The following is a 22,500-nucleotide window of genomic DNA, read 5'->3' as shown; positions in this document are numbered from 1 at the left end:
TATAAAATTATAATAAACATAAAAAGCAAAAAATATAAAAAATATAAATAGAAATAAAAACTAAAAAATTTAAAAATGTAGAATAAAAATAAAATTACAAATATATAAAAAATATAAAATAAATAAAAACAGAAAAACTAAAAAATAAATTAAAAATGTAAAAAAAATAGAAATAGAAATAACTAAAAAAATATCATAAAAATAATAAACATTTAAAACATTTAAAACTTTAAATACTAAAAAACAGTAAATGTACTTCTTCAAGTTCCGTTGAGTGATTTTTATCCTTCAAACCCAAACCACCCGCTCTACATCTGTTTTGTACCCTTTGGTAAGACTCTCCGGTTACTGCAAACACTTGCTGTGAAGACTTAATCTCAGAATTGATATCAATAACGGTTGGTATCACGTGACCATTTCTGCAACTGTTTTGACTGCTGTCATAGTTTCTTCTGTTTGAAACGTTTCGATATTCCACGTCATTTACACCATGAACTGGTTCAACACAAACGAGATCGTCATCGATATGCAGCATGCCACACTGCTGAGCAACACTTATTGCCGTGTCCATATAGTCACCTGCAAGTACCAGAGCAGAGTTACGTACTTTGCCATTAAAAGTTTTAAATTAAGTACAATGATAGCGCTAGCCATAAAGCATGCATGATGTATTACAAACAACTTACTAGTAGTCTGCATAGTATAGTGGAGTGAGGTTGTAATGATTTAGAGGTGTGTGTGTGTGTGTGTGTGTGTGTGTGTGTGTGTGTGTGTGTGTGTGTGTGTGTGTGTGTGTGTGTGTGTGTGTGTGTGTGTGTGTGTGTGTGTGTGTGTACACGATCTAAAACTGGCACACAGATTGTACGATCCCATCACAGATGGCTTCTAGTTTCAACTGTATGTGTACCTACTGTACATACCCGTGACCATCACAACTCTTATCGCTGCTCCCTGCAATTCACTGACAACTGGCTTGGTCACCTTCTTCAAATCGCTGGTCATGACTAGAAGTCCAAGAAAGTTCAAACCACGTTCCACCTGAACTCTGAAACACACAGAACCATGAGATCCACATACAAGCAACACGTGCACACTGCACAGCAGCAGTTGTAGCAGACCGTTTCAAGCCAACTGCCGATTCAATCTCGAGTTGTTTGTATGCAAGTGCAAGCACCCTGCAGCCCTGCTTTGTCCAGTATGACAATTCCTGTTTTATTTCATCTTCACTTGGCTGGAATGATCGTTTACACAAGCCACAAATGACTTCCGGTGCTCCCTTCACAAACGCCACATGCTGAGATCCAGACGCAGAGTCAACACGAACGACGACGCTCATTCGTTTCAACCCGGATTCGAAAGGATTTTGAGACACGATTGTGTATTCTTCCTTCATTGGTAAACACTGACATTGCAGCTAAAGTAAAAAGTCAATTTATTATGAGCTCACTTGCACACTAGCGTCACCACCGATGGAAGATTGGCACCTGACTACGTTCTCACTGGTTAACAGCTGCACAATGTGAATTCCAAATGAGTTAGTCACCGTTACATTAATTATTAAAATATCTATTAACGTACCCATCCTGTCAATTGAAACATTGCTATGTCTTCTGATGGACCGTTTTGGGTGTCGTCACTTAGGGACAATTCGTGACACGTAGCCATACCCATTAGTACACGATTACCGACCACATCCGGTCTCCTTGAGATATTCCCAGCACTGATACGTTGCCAAGTTTGAGAGCTAGAGATTACGTTTCGTTACAGATTTAGAGGTTTTTTGATATTGTATGTGTGTACCAACCTCTGATTGTTGTACAACACGACGGCTTTCATTGTCATGTCGTCTTCTGTCAAAGTTCCAGTCTACAGTTGAACATCAATATTCAATGACAGCAAATCACGAACAGACAAAAGTTTCAAAGAAAAAATGGCAACATAATGCAGGGTTTCTCCCAGAAAGGAATGGAGTGAAGCACCCCCTGTAGCCTTGCTGGACAGGTTTGTTATATATTATTATATAAAGACAGACAGGCAAACAGACAGACACATGAATGAACAAACAACAGACAGACCCAACCACAGACAGACAGACAGACAGACAGATACACAGACAAACACATGAATGAACAACAAACAGACAGACAAACAGACTGACAAGCAGACTGACAAATAGACAGACAGACAGACAGACAAATGGACAAACAAGCCGACAGACATACAGACAAACCAACAGACAGACAGACAGACAAACAAACAGACAGACAAACAAACAGACAAACAAACAAACAGACACATGAACGAACAAACAAACAGACAGACAAACAGACAGACAGACAGACAAACAAACAGACACATGAACAAACAAACAAACAGACAGACAAACAGACAGACAAACAAGCAAACAAACAGACAAACAAGCAAACAGACACATAAATGAACAAACAAACAGACAGACAAACAAATGAACAAACAAGCCGACAGACAGACAGACAAACAGACAGACAGATAGACAGACAAATGGACAAACAAACTGATGTACATACAGACAAACAAACAAACAGACGGATAGACACAAACATGCGAGATGACCCCATTGTGTATATGAATAGCAACTTACCTACAGTATTGTATTGTTCACAACACCAAACAAAAAAGACTAACCTTATCAAAGCAAACGAGTTTGATCTTTCCACAAACATTTACTCTACACAGAGAACACGTAAACAATCAAACTCAGTTGTTATAACATATAACACTTATTATCTGACCTTGCTGGACTGGTGCAGCAGATCTTGTGCTTCTTGAGTCGATCAACAGCATAGATGGTTCCCACTGTCATAGCAGCAGGTAGAGCAGGTGGAACAACAATTATGATCAAGTCAACTGCTCGGAAGAGAATTTCCTTAGCACCATCCTGTAATATATCAAACATAACAGCTACCTTAGTAACCTACACATACACCTACAGATTTCATAAAATACTTAGGGACCATCCATAATAATAAATAATAGTATTAGTAGTTAAAGTTATTGATATCAATAAAGTTGTTATTATTATTATTATCAATGTCAAAAAATGATAAATAATATAAATTATTTATAATTATAACCTATAATTATTATAATTTATTATATAATGACATGGGCATAATTATGGAGCCACCATGAGCATGTGGATTAGATTAAAAATCATTAAACTTTCTCAGACACGGCAAGTACATGCATCAGTGACAGCTAGCTGCAATTTGTAGTAAATTTAAACAAGTCATGATGGTGAGGTAATGGCTCTGGTTGTGCCATCCGCACGTTTGACATTGGAGGTGATGTGTGAGCTGTTGAGATACACAATGACATGACTGCTTCTTGCTGTCAGTTCAACCAGTAGATTTGAAAGTTAATCGTTTTCAAAAGCTTCTAAACAATAAAATGACTTTGTTTATGTCAGAAGACATACTCAAGGATTAAATAGAGACTATACGTTTCAGTTTACTTGCATATTGTGAGTCTATTCTCATCTGCTCTTGTGACGTCACAACACAAGCGGTTTGGACATGGTAATGCTGGCGGTGGTGGTTAGTCTGGTCATTCTCTTAATCTTTTTGTTGCTACGGGCTGTCAGTATCAGAACAATATAAATACCCAAATAGCATGATTTGATGTAGAATCAGCAGGTCAGCAGGTATATTCATAAATCTGCAATGTTCTGTTGATTTCCATGCTTCAGCTGATATGGGGGGGAAGGCTCCATAGTTACGCCCATGTCTGTATTATAAAAACCTGACTAAAGGTTTTTGTTTGTTGAATAATACTGACAATTACGGACAATCTCTTACGCTCATAGAATTCAAAAACTCAAGGAATTTATTACAAACTATTAAATTTTGTAGTAACTAACATACACCCACACACGTCTCGTCTTTCATTAATTTATGCATTAATCTGGATGACTTCAGTTCTGTCTCTGTAATGACGTCTTGAGAGAGAACAGCCCACACGCAGCTACGGATCTTGAGCAGTAGGCCTACTCCAATGACAGACTTTGACAAATCTCATTTGTGGCATTTCGTCTGTGTCGAAATAGCCCAATACGTGATCCACATACACGACCACAGATATCACAAATGTATTGGGTGCTGCAATGGTAGTTTCCCGCCTTTCAGAATTGCCTCTTCAGTATCTTAACCTTACACAGACGATTGTCTTCAAATTGATTGATTGCAGGACTGCATGTTGATAGTAACAGTAACCAGAGTAAATACATGCACAGGCTCACTCTATAGTGCAGAGGTGTAACCTAAACTCACCACTCAAGGTCAACCTAGTGACTCATTGTGATGACACCTGAAAGTCTAGAATGCAACAGAATACACGATTAAGTACAGACTACTGTAGATGTTGTAGATGTTTGTGATTGGCTGTTGGCCTAACATTTCACTGTTGTGAAAAAACTGGCAATATAATATATTACTAGAAATACTATATCACACATTAGCCTTGTCTCCAGGCGTTCGCCTCGCTCCTCCGTGCAGCACTCGCATGCGACGTGCGAGTGTTGCACGGAGGAGCGAGGTGAATGCCTGGGGACAAGGCTAATCACACATTTGGTGTTAACAGACTCTATAGTGTAGACACTGAATAAATAAAAAAAAATAAAAATAAATAAATAGAAATTAAATTAATAATAAATAAAAAATAAAAATAAATAGTAACTAAATAATATAAATATTAAATAAATAATAAATAATAAATAAATAATTAAATGACACTTACCTTGTATCTTACAAACTCTACACAACTGTATGCAAACCCAATGACAGCTAAACAAAAAACAACGTATCAGTAAAGCATTAATACTCTCCAAATATTGAAATTGTAAATGGAAATATTTATAGAAGCCAACTGTCTACAGTAATGCCAAACAGAGATACCCTTACGTGTGCAGTGTGCCAGAATGTATGCACAACTATTGCAGCTTTGGTAACCAGGGTTGTCCCCAGCATACAAAAGACATGACATGACGCTTCACCATGCCTTGTCTTCCACTTGGTACAAGCCCGCCATGCTTTGCTGTATGAGTCTGCAGTAATTAGCTATGAAGACAATGGACTTGTATTTGTATTTTGACAAGTGGGAAGGCTAACAAGTAGTTCCTGGAATGCTTGGTTTAACAATAAGACCAATTAGGACAAAGACTGCCACATGGTATGAACTTAATTGTAATACAAATGCTCAAAGATCAACATGCAGTGGTTGTCAGCACCGCCCACTATATGTCAGTATCTGATGGTAACATGCAAAAGAGTTCTGTAGATTCTGGCCCTTAATAATCCTATCCTATGTACTAAGGTTCTCAGCTTCTTGAGGTCTGGAAATTTTCCAAGGGCTATAAGACTTAATATAGCTATGATGTGGTCAATCACAGTAAATTAAGACAACGAAAAACTTTCTTTAAAATAAACCACTTTGTTCCTTTTAGCCTGAACATTCCATGACAACAATTTGTGGCATGTCAGTGTAAGCAAACCTACATCAAAGCTTTGTGGAGGCGTTACCCGTAAAAATCAAAATGGCAGCGCCAAAAATTTTGCGTGGGCGTGGCCATAACAATTTCCGACCGGCCTTACAAAAATCTTGGGGCCGCCCCTGGTAACTCTAACTGCCACCAAATCAAAAATCAAACGTGTTTGATACAACACACATTCAGGTGAGTGGTAAGATATTGGCCATTACAAGAACACGAGAGTCACACACACATGATAATAAAATTGTTGCTAATATTAAGAGAAATTGTTCGCTCTTAGAGTTTATTAAACAAGGAACAAAGACGGACTTGACTGTTGCTCAAGCTGATACGTTCACTACACTCTGCATGTTCAATGTGTGCAGCTTGTGTCCCTTCTGTTACTTGTAACACTATGAGGCACAAGACATTAAGTTAATAACCAGCACACCTATGTACGTAGAGTGCATTCTGAATGAAGCTCTGCTAGAAATCTAGAGTAATACAGTAAAGCACCCATTTAAGGTGCCCTTAGTGATACAGCATTAGCAATACACACCCTTAGTAAGGCACCCCTTAGTAATACACCCACTTAGTGAGGCACACACTTAGTAATTCACCCCTAAGCAATTCACACCCTTAGTAAGGCACTCGTTAATAATACACCCATTTAGTCAGCCACCTACTTAGTAATTCACCCCCTTAGTAAGACACCCCTTAGTAATACACCAATTCAGTGAGGCACCCACTTAGTAATTCACCCCCTTATTAACACACACACTTAGTAATTTACCCCCTTAGCAATACACCCCTTAGTAACACACCCACTTAGTAATCACCCCCTTGGTAATTTACCCCGTTAGTAGTACACAAACTTAGTAACACACCAACTTAGTAATTCACCTCCTTAGTAACAGACCCACTTAGTACGTCACTGCTGTGCCTAGAAAGCATCTTGGCAATGATATTACTTTTAGAGACGCCTTAAACCTGGTTCATAATATGTACAGTATACTTCAGTGACGTGGTGCAAAAACCGCTGGCTGCCAACGTCTGCCACATAAACGTGTTACTAATCATTTTTATTTTAAGCAGTGCCTTAGATAAGTCACTATGGTAGACTATTGCTAATCATTAAATGTCAGTTTGGATACATGATCAACAAGAGGTACAGGCTACAGTACAGCACATACCAAGTGTGCAGAGAATGCCAAGGAACATCATGGCGTCTCGATAAAATCCAAGATTGATGTTTGACGAGTACAAAATCGAGCGAAGAAGTTTGCCTTTCTCGGTTGAAAATCCTAAAACAGGCAACAAAAAACCAAAGTTAGACACACAGATTCTACGAAGTCACGCACACTAATATCATTCAAATAAGAATTTCTCAGGCCTAAAAAATTTCTATGACTTTTATTTTACAAAGCACATGCACACAGTGACACACACACACACACACACACACACACACACACACACACACACACACACACACACACACACACACACAAAATGAGAGTCTATCACAACTATCCGTCCATTTACTGCAGAATCATTTACCACCATGTGCATTCAAGCCATTGCCTGTGCCAGTAATCACATACAAACGTCTCACTACACTTTCTGCATTAGCTTACTGTACTCGCTCACAACGTCTACATTGTACAAAAAAATGACTAAGTATGTCACCCAAATGACAGCCCATAATACACCTATCTGCTGGACATGTGGTGTGTGTGTGTGTGTGTGTGTGTGTGTGTGTGTGTGTGTGTGTGTGTGTGTGTGTGTGTGTGTGTGTGTGTGTGTGTGTGTGTGTGTGTGTGTGTGTGTGTGTGTGTGTGTATCATTGTATGTATGTAAGTTCTTTTCGGTCAACTGCTCCATACAAAGACAATATTTGGCATCATTTGTTACATGTCAACATCTCTCAAACAAACTGGGAAGTCGTAGCTTCTGAGCGTTCCACTTGGAAGGACAAAATCATGTCTGGTCTACAAAGTTTTGAAACAGAGAGAGTGAAGAAAATTGAGAGAAAGAGTCCATTGCATCATGAACTCTTACTGGATTCACCACAAGTCAACACATATGTCGTAAATGTAATCGAGACTGTCGATCACGAATTGGACTTATTCCTCATGAGCAAACTCACAGCAACGTCCAAAAAGCTATACAACAATCTCTGAGATGCTCTTTGTGTACCAGAATGTGTCGATCTAAAGCTGGACTTGCTTCTCATATGTGAGCTCATCAACATCAAGATCGGACAAACTAACAGTTTTTCGTTTTTTCACACATTTTGTTCAGCAGATCGGTAGCTCGTGACAGTAGCGTTGAAGGAAAGGAAGGTGTGTATGTAGCTCTAGCCTAGATCACTGTGTACCAATAGTGGTATAAACAAACTATTGTTATTATCAATAATTAATTAATTAATTAATAATGAAACGTGTAATGTATTTATTTCAAAATATATTATACTATGTACATATCTACACATATCAACTACTAACAGATGCTATAGTCCAACAAACGAAAACAACACCAACTTCACTTGTTTGCTACATCGTCAAGACAAGCCTCAGCTGCAGCAGGAAGAACGTTGATGTCCAGCAGGTGTATGACTTTGGCTTGATCAACACCCTCACAGGCACATGATAGATACCCGGATCAATGAGAAAGCTAGTCTACATCATATCCAACATAACATCATGCTGTATGTAAACTTTTTCTATGAGCAATAAAGTCGTTTTAAAATAGATGGCGATGTGACTTAGCCGGATCCGCCAGTACATGAAAGTATGATGGTAGTGAAGGATCATGTGCTCAACTTGAAGGACTCGTTGCTCGTATTGCTGTCGCTTGTCTAATTAAATAATTTTAATTAATTAATTATTAACTGATTTGTAACTAATTAATCACCAATTTTTAATTAACTAATTCTTAATTAATTAATTATTTCCTAATTACTGTGTATGGTCGTTATGACATTCGTCACATTGACTGACCGGTTTTCACAACAACTGCCAACACATGACTGTTTCTTGGTTGAGTTCCAACGACCATCGTTCCACAATAGAGAGTATGTCGCTTGCAATTGGGCCTATCAGTGTCATAGATATCAACATCCGACAACATAGTTCCATCAGTCACGATCCCAGCCTACACAACAAAGAGTATAAGTACCAAACTTTAACACAAACAAGCTAGAGTTAGCAGTCCAAGTATCACATGTTCAGCATCTGATTCTAGATTCCAACTACCACTGATGGGTTAGTTTCGTACCGCATTACCTCACATAGCTAGTGTGGATCCAGATGTGGATCCAGAATTTGCAGTAGGAAGGCACTGACCTTCCAGTCGAGCCACGCCCATTTCTGTCATTGAGAAAGATGATCTAAAAAATGTGTTTATAGCCTTGAAACTCGTTTGCTTACAAGACTAACTAACAACAGCACACTGCTGGACATCAGCTTAACGTGTCTATATACTAGTAATTGAAGCTGTGTTTACAGCATCGCTTCTGCAGCTATGAGCCTTTAAAGTCCTGAACACCATGTACGCTAGGAGTAATTGTCGTGAAGAATTACGAATATACACGCTATTTTCTTTCTAGACGTGCTACCTGTAACATGTATTTAAAATCCTACGTAGCGACTGTCGTTTCGCGTGACCGCAAAGTCCGTAAATAGTCTGTAGTCGTAAGTAGAGTTATCGTACACGGGACATAAAATCTCTCCTGGTTATGTAATGTTATTATTAGATTGCCGTATAAATGTCGTAAAAGCAAGAAAGCGATCGATTTCGGGTCAGCAGTTGCAGACAGTTGAGTTCTGTTGTTTATTTCCGACAGGTCCTGACAATCGCAAACATGAATTACACTATTCTGGTACAAAAACTCTCTCAAGGAAGTTTTGTACGTAGGATTGGCTGTTCGTCCATTGTCTTTGGTAGCCACGTACGACATAAAGGAATTAATGCTTCGTGATTGGGCCACACTAAGGAGGCATGGCACATTCCTGCAGCGTGACAGACATAGCCAGCCAGCCAGCCAGCCAGCCAGCCAGCCAGCCAGCCAGCCAGCCACATAGTCCCCAGACCGGAAGTCGGTTCAGCCCTATACGTTTAGAGTACGCTACTCGCCAAGTCTCGTGACTTTTACAAAGTCCCTTTTCTTATAGGCTCATAGCTGAATGATGATTATCAGAGATGTTGGTATGCCTTCCAAGCTTAGCTGAGTGTACACTAAGCATTACGTCACAGAAGGCTAAATGGCTGGCTGACTGGGTGTCACCCCCGGGCCTGGTGGTCCACCCCATAGATCCACCCACGCCTGCATAGAAGGGTTTGCCGCTATAAGTGAGAGTTAGCAGAACATGTGACTAAGATGTCTTGCTACTAAAGGAGCATGACCTTGTAAGTGAGGTAACGTTGGATGCTCAGACCTCAAGGTATAAGGGCAGACTGCTAAACCTTATGCTATAACAGCAAGCCTTCTATGTAGTGAGTTAAATCAACAACCTTCCTACTCTGTAGACAAGGAAGAAATTCAAAAACAAAAAAGGCATCAAAGTCAGAGAAAGAAGCAGCCCATAAATCAACCTTGAACAAGTTGAAAAGTGACGCATCTCCCTTGCTAAGAAGAACCATACAACTGGCAGGAGAAAAGGAAGCATCGAGCTGCTTAACTGTCTTGCCGATCCAACATCATGGATTTCATCTACCAAAGTGTGAATTTAGAGATGCCATTTGTTTTAAGGTATGGGTTGTCACTGAAGGGCGGTCCCTCAAAGTGCTCATGCGGGTCAACATTCAATGTTGACCATGCTATGATATGCCCCAAAGGAGGATTTCCAACAATCAGGCATAATGAAGTGAGGGACATCACTGCAGATTTGATTAGTGAAGTATGCTCGGATGTGGCCATCGAACTGAGACTAAATCCCCTCTCAGGTGAATGCCTACAGAATCGTACTGTCAACAGGGACAAAGAGGCACGGCTGGATGTTTCGGCAAGAGGTGTATGGCGTCGTGGTGAACGTGCATTTTTCAATATTAGGGTGTTTTACCCCCACACGCAAAATTACCAGGAGATGACCTTACCGCAAATCTTCCAAAATCATGAACTTGAGAAGCAGAGAGCCTATGGCGAGAGAGTCAGAGAGGTTGAAAGAAGTAGCTTCACTCCATTGGTGTTGTCGTCAACTGGAGGCATGGGAAGAGAAGCAAACACTTTCTACAAACGGCTAGCCAGCCTGATCTCAGACAAACAGGACACTTCCTACAGTCAAACAATGGCACTAATACAATGCAGACTGAGTTTTTCTCTACTACGATCTGCAATTCTTTGTGTTAGAGGGACGAGGTCATCGAAGCGCCATCCAGTACATCTTGACTGTGTTGACAGCATCGTCAGTGAGGCTCGCCTCACTGTCTAAGAACTCCTTTAGAACTAGTATATTGCATTATTGGTACAAACTATTGGATTGTATTCGATGTTGACTGTTAGACAACTAGCCTGTAATAGAGCAGCCATATGTTGAAAATATATGTATAGAATCCATCCATCAACCAGCCAGTCAACAATCCAACCATCCATCCATCCATCCAACCAGTCAGCCAACAATCCATCCATCCATCCAGCCAGCCAGCCAACAATCCATCCATCCAGCCAGCCATCCAGTCAGTCAGCCAGCCCCCACAAACATAACCCACACACCGGAAGTCAGTTCACCTCTATATGTTTTAAGTAGCCACTCGCCCAGTCTCGTGACTTTTATGACATCCTGTTTCTTACGGATCATAGCTGAACGACATAACGTGTAATCTAGATGTCTGCTGTTGATATAATATTATCTGAGTGTATCTAACTTAGTGGATACCAGACCCTCTCCTCGTGCTGTTGTGCCTGGTTCCCGTATGACCTGCCAACCCTCTCTGGCATTTTGTGTTATACGGGAACCGAGCACAACAACACAAGAAGAGGGTCTGGTACAAGGCTAACAGATGTAACCACCCACATGATTATTCATTGCTCATGCTAATTTGTTCCCATAATGTTAACAGATTTCTCAACATGTGTCACACCTACACACACACACACACACACACACACACACACACACACCTGGAATTCCGTCATACCCACTATGGGCTTCGGCATCTCAGAAGTTTTCGCCAAGAAGAGCGGTCTATTCTGCGAGTAGTAGCAAATACACAGTCAGGTGACCAGCTTGCTGGGCTAGCGCATCCTAGCCTCACTCCATCTTCAGCTTGCCAAGGCTGAAGTTAGCATGTATTTCCTCACCCTGGCCAGGGAACTACCAGAAATACAAGGTCCCATGGGGTACCCTCTTGGAGGGTTCAGTGAGAGGACTTTCACACACACACACACACACACACACACACACACACACACACACACACACACACACACACACACACACACACACACACACACACACACACACACACACACACACACACACACACACACACACACACACACACACACACACACACACACACACACACACACACACACACACACACACACACACACACACACACACACACACACACACACACACACACACACACACACACACACACACACACACACACACACACACACACACACACACACACACACACACACACACACACACACACACACACACACACACACACACACACACACACACACACACACACACACACACACACACACACACACACACACACACACACACACACACACACACACACACACACACACACACACACACACACACACACACACACACACACACACACACACACACACACACACACACACACACACACACACACACACACACACACACACACACACACACACACACACACACACACACACACACACACACACACACACACACACACACACACACACACACACACACACACACACACACTGCTTCGTCAAATCAGATCAAATTAACTGCTGCTGTCACCCCTATGCTGTACAAACATCAAGTGATGCCTCTAGAAACCCTAATATCTTCTATTTTCTATGTGATATATTCTGTATGTTAAGATCTTATTAAATCAAGTAAACCTGGACAAGTTTTCTTGGGGTGGTAGTGGGTGGCTGTGAACTTGTCGCTTCATCTGAATCATCAGACGTTGGATTGCAGTTTTCATCCGTGTCGTTTGTTACGAGACACATTTCAACTTTGGTAGCAGTTGTGCTCTCACCTTCATACAAATTCAATATAGTAAACTATGTCATGAAGCAACAATGATATGCACGCACGCACGCGCGCACACACACACACACACACACACACACACACACACACACACACATGCATGCATGCACACACACAAACACACACACACACACACACACACACACACACACACACACACACACACACACACACAAACAAACAGACTGAAAGACAAACAAACAGACAGACACACATGCACACAGACAGACAGACAGACAGACAGACAGACAGATATCCCTATTTCCCACACAAGAACTAAGATTCTTGGGATTCCTATTGGCAGCCATGACTTCATCTCAAATGCCTGTATTGACGTCGTAAATTCTGGCAATGTGTTTTGCCAGCAGTTACCTGACTTGAATGAGCCTCAAGGAGCAATGCTTCTTCTGAGACATTACCATGCAACCCGACTCAACCATTTGGCCAGAGGAGTCTACCCGGATAGCTTGCAGCCTGCTGCCACTATTCATGATCGACTGACTAAAAAGTGCTTTACAACTTTGATTGGTACCAGAGATTTAACAGCTAGACAATGGAAGCAGGCAACACTCCCCATACGTCTTGGTGGGTTCGGAATGACACTGTTGCAAACTGTCTCCCATTTTGCCTTTTGATCCAGCTGGAGTCATTCCCTACCGGAGTTACCAAACCGGTTCACATCCCTGGCAGATCATGTCAGGACTCTTTTATCAAATTGCAAGGAGAAGGGGAGAAGGGAAGCATTGGTTATCAACTGGATCAACTATTGGATGACGACAGGGATCTGTCAGAGATGGTATCTAATACAAAGAAACTCCAACACAGATTCAGCTGCTAACAACCAGATTACAGTTAATGCTTTGATTGACAGCTCATCTAAAAAAGATGCTGCACGTCTGCTGTCTCTGCAGGGTAAGGGAGCTGGGGCTTGGCTCAGTGCTGTACCTTCCTCAAAGAAGTTTGTGCTATCACCCAATAATTTTATTTCGGTAGCTTCAATGAGGTTAGGGATTTCTGTCTCCTTTCCTGAGTGGGTCAACAAGTGTGATTGTGGTCAAGCTTTAGATATGAAGGGCTCTGACGCAGATGGATTCCACCTCCTAACATGCAAGAACGGTGGTGGCCCTGTGTGGACCCATGATTCGATGATGTCAGTGTGGTCTGAGAGCTTGAGTTCAGTTCATCTGCCCCACAAGTGTGAGCCTAGGGACCGCTACACACATTCAAACATCGGCCTGACATCCTAGTTTATGACTCGGAGACAGGATCAAACGTTGAGTTAGATGTGGCACTAGCTCACCCATGGGCATCAGACATCTTACCTCGTGCAGCCACAACTGGGGGAAGCGCGGCAATGAGAAGGGAGCAAATCAAGGAAAACACGTACGCCCAGCAACAGCTACCCGGTGGATACTCGCCAACAGTCGTGCCTCTTGTATTCAAACATTTCCACCGTTGGGGGGAGAAAGCGTCTGAGTACTTGAGGGTCCTCTCTGCTTTGTGGAGGGATGACAATGGACGATCTAACATTGCTGAGTTCAAAACACACTGGAGACGACGATTTCGATTAAACTGCAGCAATGCAATTCAAGTGTGATCTCTAGGAAGATGGCAGTAATTTCAGCTGGACAAAAATCTTGCAGTATCCTTGACGAATATCAATTTGTTTTAAACTAAGTGGTTAAATGTATTCTGACCCCCCTATAGGGTCATCTGTTGTAGCCTTAAGTGTTTGTTGTTGATTTAGAGGAACTTTACTTAAAGACTAGCTTTTAAGCTCTTGATGGAAATTTCTTTGGATTTGAAAAATATAAGTATTTGGGGGAGACAAGCGCAATCATTCCTGTCTCAATTATCTCAACTAAGCAAAAAACATCGACCTTGGTAACAGTGACCAAGATTTCAAGTGCTACTGGAGAAGAAGATTCGCTGTAGCTCTCCAAAGGTGCAACGCAAAGGTTCTCATCCAGAAGATGAACCGCTCACGAAGCAAAGAAAATGACCTTAGTGACATATATAGTGTCCAATTGCATGCGACCGAAGTTGATAATTTTTTAGAGACCCGTGTGGGTCTAATTGATATATAACGGACTTTCATATCTATAGCTTGTAATAGTTCAAATGTATGAAATATAAAGATTTGACAGACAGACAGACAGACAGACAGACAGACAGACAGACAGACAGACACACACAAACACACAGCATAACACACATGCACACACGCACGCACCTACACATGCACACACAGCACATTTCCAGCAACCACAAATACTAGAAACTAATGGACAGACAAAAACAAACAGATGGCAGTCTACCCTTGAAGCACATATCTACTATTCCTTATTCACATCAGATGTATCCACCTGTTAGCATGCTTTCATTCACACGACATGTCCCAGATATCAATGCAGCATCACACGGTAGTTCGAAGTTCCTGTCAGTTGGAATCTCAACCAAATCTCCGGGAACAAGTTCTTCAGATGCAACAGTCAGACGATCACCACCTGAAGTCAAATACACAAACTTAGCAAATACATTGATATCAATAAATATATGACGTAAAAAATATAAATTGATATCAATAAAACACAGGTACTGAGTCAAATGGTAAAATGTGTTCTCATGTGCCATGTTTCCATAGCAACAGAAATGCCATGCCAGGCAAGTCATTGAAATTCAGAAGCATCAGCATGTCATCATGTATCACAGTGATGTATTGTACCATCACATTAACATAGTTTTGTGACAAATGCAACACGTCACTCACTTCAGCTGGACCTTTGTCATATCCAATGAAAATGATACTCAACTGTAAATATAACACTAGAAGTCATCTGTGATGAGGTTGTGCTAACCCAGTTGCCAATTTGCTATTTCCTTCTACAGGGGGTTGAAGAGGGGGTACACATTCTCAAACTTGTCCGAGATTTTGGCAATGGACAAACGGACAGATGGATAAACAGACAAACAGACAGACAAACAAAGAGACAGACAGACAGACAGACAGACAGAAGGGTCCTGCCCATTAGTCAATCCTCTTGTTTTCGAACATTTTTGCCGTTGGGGCAACAAGCAGTTAGATATTTGAACAAGCTGGCAAAGAGTGCAAGGGATGAAGACAAAAGACAAAATAAGATCGACTTCAAGACCAAGAGAGATCAATCATTTCAGTGACTCTACAGCGTTGCAATGTAAAAGTAGTCTCAAACAAACTCATTAGCATAGCGAGATTAGAACATCGAAACGTAGTTTGCACAGTGCAATTTTGTATGCTTCAAGACCGTAACGGTCTTGTTATGTTGGGTTGCTCATGATGTAAACGTTTGATTTAAATCAAAAATATATGTATTGAGACAAACAGATAGACAGACAGACAGACAAATAGACAGACAAACAGACACAACACACACACACACACACACACACACACACACACACACACACACAATACAGACAGACAGACAGACAGACAGACAGACAGACAGACAGACACACACACACACACACACACACACACACACACACACACACATGTACACACACACACACACACACACACACACACACACACACACACACACACACACACACACACACACACCATTTCTTATCACTACAAGATGAGACGACGCTGGTGCCATCTTTTTCAACTCTTCCAGTTGCTACAATAGCCCAAAAACGCTACAGAACTTCACACAATCAATACCACCACACAACAAATGTTTACCCTTCTTGTTTGGTAAAGACTAACACCAAGTGATATAAATGAAATCACTAATATAGCAATAGAGTAATAATAATATTCATCCAGCATCCAAAATGTGACCGATGCCCATTGAAAGATGTAGAACGGATTGAGCACCTACACACACACAACTCAATAAACAGCCCTCACAACACTAGCTAAGGCCTTAGAGCAACACACAAACCTCATGAAAGAAGAGACGCCAATAAGGTGTCACCTCCACAATAGCAGAGTTCTTGCCATACATCACCCGCCTGTTGCACATGCACAACACGATTCAACATTCAGTTATAAGCAACTGTGTCAAACGCAGGGCTGCCACAGGTTTTCTAAAAAATACGTAGACTGACTGTAAGTACAACGCCCACGTCCACTTCCTGTAAACCGCGTTTTGCAAACCTACATGATGACTGATCAAAGTTAATCAATAAAAACTGCACAACAACAACAACGACGACGATGATGATAATAATCCAATACTAGTACTACCCCGCCCTATGGGTGGTAGCAATCTATCTTTGCGCGTTTACACTTCAGCCAGCGCAGTTTGCACTCTACGCATTTGCTGCTGTTGTTGTATTCACCCGAGGAAGCGTATTGTCTCTAGCATCCCCATGCATCTCAGACTCTTCCCATGTAAAACATCATCAACCCTATTTCGTGGAGAATGACGCACCTACCGTGACACACGGACAAACGCATGCAGAATCGGTCCGGTGAGTCGCTTACTCCGAATGCGGCGGGCGCATCTTGCACTCTACCAGTTGTGGCAATTAGAGAACGACAGTGACTAGCGAGCACACGTCACATCCGCATACTCCGGCACGTCTCATTTCAGAATGTCAGAGTCTCGTTTCTGGCCGTTGGTGGCAGTATAGGCAAAATCCGACTCAAGAGTTCATCTCCGACGACTGATCTCGACCCAGCCACCGCGTTTCGTGGCAATCCAAGACTGGCATCGTGTTGATCGATGCATTACAGACATCCGGACATTCAGACAGACAGACAGACAGAAGCGTCGGTTGGCATATTATAGTGTAGGATTATATGAATAACATTAGTTTATCAAAGTTTGTCCAGTCAACAGTCACCATAAAGTGATATCTAAAGCCTGGTTCACAATATCGACGTTGCGTCGACGTCGATGCGGCGGCGTGACGTCCAGATGGACGTCAAATTATGAACAATGACAAAGTGGCACGGCGTCATGACGCCGGAATACAGCAAAGTTCTATTCCAGCGTCAAAAACCAGAAGTGGTCAGCGTCAAATGTAACCACGTGGGCATTTTTAGTGAATCAGCAGAGCTGTAAGCATCCCGGATCTTGAATGGAAGAACATTGATTGACGCTGCAAGAGAAGCAGCAAGAGAAGATCATCATTGGAACCGTTGTCCATGATTAGACACGCATGTGCGATCTGACTCGAGACTGGAGACCAACCTTGACGCACATAACCTAGTGACGTCTCAAGATATTGTGAACAGAACGCCGCCGAGTTAATGACAACGTCAGCGTCGATATTGTGAACTAGGCTTAACACATTGATTTCTAAAGAAATAGCCACACACAAGGCCACTCCAAGAAAGACATTAATTTCTGGTCCACAGTTTTTCAAAATCTGACATAAGCAGGTGGCTATTATTATTATCCATATGCCATGCCCACCAAATAGATTTCAATGGTATTAACTCTAATGGCAAAGTATGCAGCCGTTTACGTCCATCTAATATCTACTAACATGATTTGACTTCACTGTATAGCCTCGTGTACCCAGACCCTTTCCAGCAGCCGGCGGTATAACATTGTAGAGAAGGGTCTGGGTATGCAAGGCTATTCCACAACCAAAGATAAACAAACGCGACAAGTACAACAATAATGAAGTAAAGTTTTACTATGTCTTTGGACTTGCAGCACTCTCACCAACCTCTCAACTTTTCTTCGCATCAAATCGTGAGAGACTGTCTTTTGTAAATAACCAGGCCCATTAACAATGTCCAAAGTGGGCATGGCTAACAACCTACCTATTGGCCTTGCTTTACGTGTCTGTGCACGCACCAAGTCTTCGCCTCAAACTTACATGCAAAGCTATAGCTAAAACTTTTTACTGCCCGGATACCCCAAGCAAGCAGAGCCGTATATGAGAGTCTAGTTCAAAGGATCCGCTATATCTGGAAAGACGGGGCAACACAAAGCGACTGTCAGAATGTCCCACGGTAGGCAAGCTTGTCTGGAGAAAGGACCGGCAATCGTGAGAATTGGGCACAATTCGTGAGATCGTGAGACATGCCCGTAAATCGTGAGAGTTAAGAGGGTCTGCTCTAAACACAAAGGATACTATCCAGTGATTGTACTGCACATGCGTAATGATAACAATAATTTTGAGACAAAAATCACGTGAGCGGCAATGACAAACTAACCTTGGAGTGACCTAAATCAACTCAACAGAATGATGTTAGCCACAGAGCATACCAGACTTGTTACTTACAGCATCTCCAAGTTTATCCAAATTTCGCACTAGAGAATCTGCATCCACATACTGTAGAAGACGAAATATTGGCGGGAATTTATTTTGGCGGAAAGTGAGGTAATATGGTACGTAGGATAGACATAAACATACGTAGGAGTGGCAGCCCTGCAAACGTAAAGTACCGTTTCGTGACTTCTTCGTTGGTCAGTCCTGTTGAGTTCCGAATGACGTGACACTTTTGATCCACCAGTCCACTAGAGAACACACATGTAACATACGATGTCTGGCTGTGATAGAGTTAGCAAGGTTTACATCATAGATACAGCTCTCTCAGTCACAGGATTAAACTGGAAACGTTGGTGATGATGAATGAAGTAGACCACGTCACTCTAGAGAAACACACACACTAACATACTTCACAGACTTTCTCACGTTTCCTTTTGTCACACATTTTCTTTCCAGTTCTCTACTGTTTCCTCTTCCCTGTAGTTGTAAGCTTCACCACCCAGTAATGGCTGTGCACTTTCACTATCACGCAACTTCCTGGAAATCGATTTCATTTTAATTCCATTTTTGTCTTCCCTGGAGAAACAAAAGATCAGCAGATAATAGATTTTACTAATAGAAGAAAACTATTAGTGGTAATCCACATGAAATGAGATACTCGGTAAGAATGTAATTTGTTTGACATACTAACAATACACAAGCTGTTCTGGTGAGGCAATGAATAGGTGACTCAGCTGGTCAGTAATAAGATATTAATTCATGAATGTTAATCAAGGCAAAGGTACAACCTGTACTTAGAATACACACATACGCAAACACAGACAAAGACACAGACACACATGCACACACACACACACACACACACACACACACACACACACACACACACACACACACACACACACACTCTCTCTCTCTCTCTCACACACACACATACACACACACACACACACACACACACATACCCACACACACACACCAAAACAAACAAACAAAAACAAAGACTTATAAATCTTTGGAGAAATTAAAGTTGAATAACTGAGTGAGCTACTTACATAAAGAAGTCTTCTGAGTCCTCCTTTGACACAACAATCACTGGTTCAGTAACAAGAGTTCCATCTCGATACTGTAACAAAGGGCAAGTTAGAGAGCAAACACACACACACACACACACACACACACACACACACACACACACACACACACACACACACACACACACACCAAATACACACACACCTAACACACACACACACACACACACACACACACACACACACACCAAACACACACACACACACACACACACGCCAAACACACACACACACACACACACACACACACACACACACATACACCAAACACACACACACACACATACACCAAACACACACACACACACACACACACACACACACACACACACACACACCAACCAACCAACCAAATAAAAAAGACACTAACACACATACCAACCATACACCTGAATGCAAAGGCAGCATCATGTCATACCATACCTCTAGCACAACCCACTCAGTATCCTCTGAAGACTTCGTCCGCCTCGACGTCAACTTCACAAGCCAATACGGAGTCCAGTAGGTCACAAGCAACAGCAAACCGCAAGACAAACAACTCAACAATGCAAACACTGCAACCTAATTAGTAAAAATCAACAAAATGTCTGTCATACAACAACAAACCAGAAGGAAACAACGTGCCTTGTCATAAGCCATTTTGTAACCAACACAGTGTAATCCAATCGAATCGTCTTCACCGATTGCTGACAAATTTTCGGCGATTTTGCTGCTGGAATTTCCATCCAGCGTCGAGAGTTCGATTTCTTCGAGAGGGCGATCCATGTTTCTAATACAAAATTAATATATTTAATTAATTAATTAATTAATGTCATAACAACTTATTGATATCAATAGTTTTAACTACAGTAATACTGGCAACACACAGCTACAACAATTGTGATTACAAACGGACAACAAGAAAAAGACTTAGTGAGTGAGCTCGAGATGAGCCTCACTCTGCACAACGGCCATCATGTCTAATTTGAGTGGACAATGTACAGACATGGGCATAATAAGGAGCCACCACCATACCAGCTGAGGCATTGAAATCAACAATTGCAGCTTTCTGAATATACCTGCTGACCCACTGATTCTACATATTGTTTTGATTGACCACCCGTAGCAACAAAAGATTAGAGAATGACAAGACTAACCACCGCCACCATACATTACCATGTCTAAACCGTTCATGTTGTGATGTCACAAGAGCAGACTCAGAGTATGCAAGTAAACTAAAACGTATAGTCTCTTCTGACATAAAACAAGTCATTTTATTGTTTAGAATCTTTTTGAAAATGATTTTCATTATTAACTTTTAAATTGATTGAACTGACAGCAAGAAGAAGTCATGTAGGTCACACATGATCACCTCCAATCTCAGACATGTGGATGGCACACTCAGAGCCGTTACCTCACCATTATGATTTGTTCTAGTTTACTAAAAAGTGCAGCTGTCGCTGTAGATGCATGTACTTGCACTGTCTGAAAAAGTTCAATAATTTTTAATCAAAGTCACATGCTCAGGGTGGCTCCATAATGATGCCCATGTCTGTAGTTTTGATCTTGTCCCTCAAACACACAGAATTGCCGATCGTAACAGAGCAACACGTAGTCTGCATTTAATCACAGACATTGTGCATAAAAAGTATTTTGATTGTTTGAAATGATGTTATCTAGATGCTTGAAATATGTGGTAGCTTCTTTGCCCATCCCTCCATTTGAAGAAAATACTAATGGAGTGAAGCTTCCTCCTTCCATCTCTCTAACTCTTTTGTCGTATGCATGTTAATTGTTTTTTTGTTTGCGGTTCCTGTACCTTGTTGGCCATTGGTATGTTGGTAACTTGACGTGTTAGGATAGAAGACCCTAATGTCGAGAAATGCGCATTCACCTCTTCGCTAAACTCCACGTGCAGATACGTCTAGTCGTGCTTCATTAATGGCATTATGTTAATTAATTAAATTTAATTAATTCAAATGTTTTGGGTATGACTTTCACATCTACCTGTTGCCTCTCTCTTTCTCTGTGTTGTCTCCCATCTAGATGCCATTAATTATTATTAATATCAATAGTAATTTAACAAATTTGTTCTATTTATAATTATAAGTTTTTGATATCAACAATAAATACATTTATTGATGTTTATGATTAACAATTTATTATTATCAGTAATAAATTAACAAATTATTTTCTTAATAGTAAATTTTTAATAGTAAACACATCAACAAATTTAATTATTGTTGATATCAAAAATTAACAATTAATATTAATAATAAATTATTTATATATTAATTAATATTAATGATACATTATTTATTTATATATTTATATTAATTAATACTATAGTTCTACTATTATTATTATTAACAATAAATTAATAATCTATTTACTTTTACTTATTATTAATAATAATTTATTATCAATAATAAACTATTTATTTATCTTTATTATC

At 40.9% G+C, this 22,500-nt stretch overlaps 1 protein-coding gene across 1 annotated transcript in view; it reads right to left on the bottom strand.

Annotated features, from left to right (window-relative positions):
- Window positions 1-22,500, bottom strand: part of LOC134181845 (polyamine-transporting ATPase 13A2-like) — a 28,728-nt gene that overhangs the window by 5,632 nt on the left and 596 nt on the right. The window contains exons 2-23 of the mRNA XM_062649116.1: window positions 20,691-20,835; window positions 20,490-20,627; window positions 20,028-20,098; window positions 19,416-19,548; window positions 19,279-19,355; window positions 19,149-19,220; window positions 16,683-16,752; window positions 16,481-16,615; window positions 16,355-16,415; window positions 15,117-15,257; window positions 12,597-12,736; window positions 8,506-8,659; window positions 6,697-6,807; window positions 4,774-4,820; window positions 2,772-2,917; window positions 2,665-2,707; window positions 1,805-1,866; window positions 1,579-1,744; window positions 1,448-1,510; window positions 1,119-1,387; window positions 921-1,045; window positions 257-579 (exon numbers count right to left, since the gene is read on the bottom strand). Of these exons, the coding sequence (XP_062505100.1) occupies window positions 257-579; window positions 921-1,045; window positions 1,119-1,387; window positions 1,448-1,510; window positions 1,579-1,744; window positions 1,805-1,866; window positions 2,665-2,707; window positions 2,772-2,917; window positions 4,774-4,820; window positions 6,697-6,807; window positions 8,506-8,659; window positions 12,597-12,736; window positions 15,117-15,257; window positions 16,355-16,415; window positions 16,481-16,615; window positions 16,683-16,752; window positions 19,149-19,220; window positions 19,279-19,355; window positions 19,416-19,548; window positions 20,028-20,098; window positions 20,490-20,627; window positions 20,691-20,831 (2,688 nt within the window). The 5' untranslated portion in view covers window positions 20,832-20,835. The remainder of the gene's footprint in view (window positions 1-256; window positions 580-920; window positions 1,046-1,118; window positions 1,388-1,447; window positions 1,511-1,578; window positions 1,745-1,804; window positions 1,867-2,664; window positions 2,708-2,771; window positions 2,918-4,773; window positions 4,821-6,696; window positions 6,808-8,505; window positions 8,660-12,596; window positions 12,737-15,116; window positions 15,258-16,354; window positions 16,416-16,480; window positions 16,616-16,682; window positions 16,753-19,148; window positions 19,221-19,278; window positions 19,356-19,415; window positions 19,549-20,027; window positions 20,099-20,489; window positions 20,628-20,690; window positions 20,836-22,500) is intronic.

The sequence above is a fragment of the Corticium candelabrum genome, chromosome 7 (genome assembly GCF_963422355.1).
Source record: "Corticium candelabrum chromosome 7, ooCorCand1.1, whole genome shotgun sequence".
In the NCBI taxonomy this organism is placed as follows: Eukaryota; Metazoa; Porifera; class Homoscleromorpha; order Homosclerophorida; family Plakinidae; genus Corticium; species Corticium candelabrum.
The sequence above is the reverse complement of the archived record's forward strand: the minus strand, read 5'-3'. Positions and strand labels throughout refer to the sequence as shown.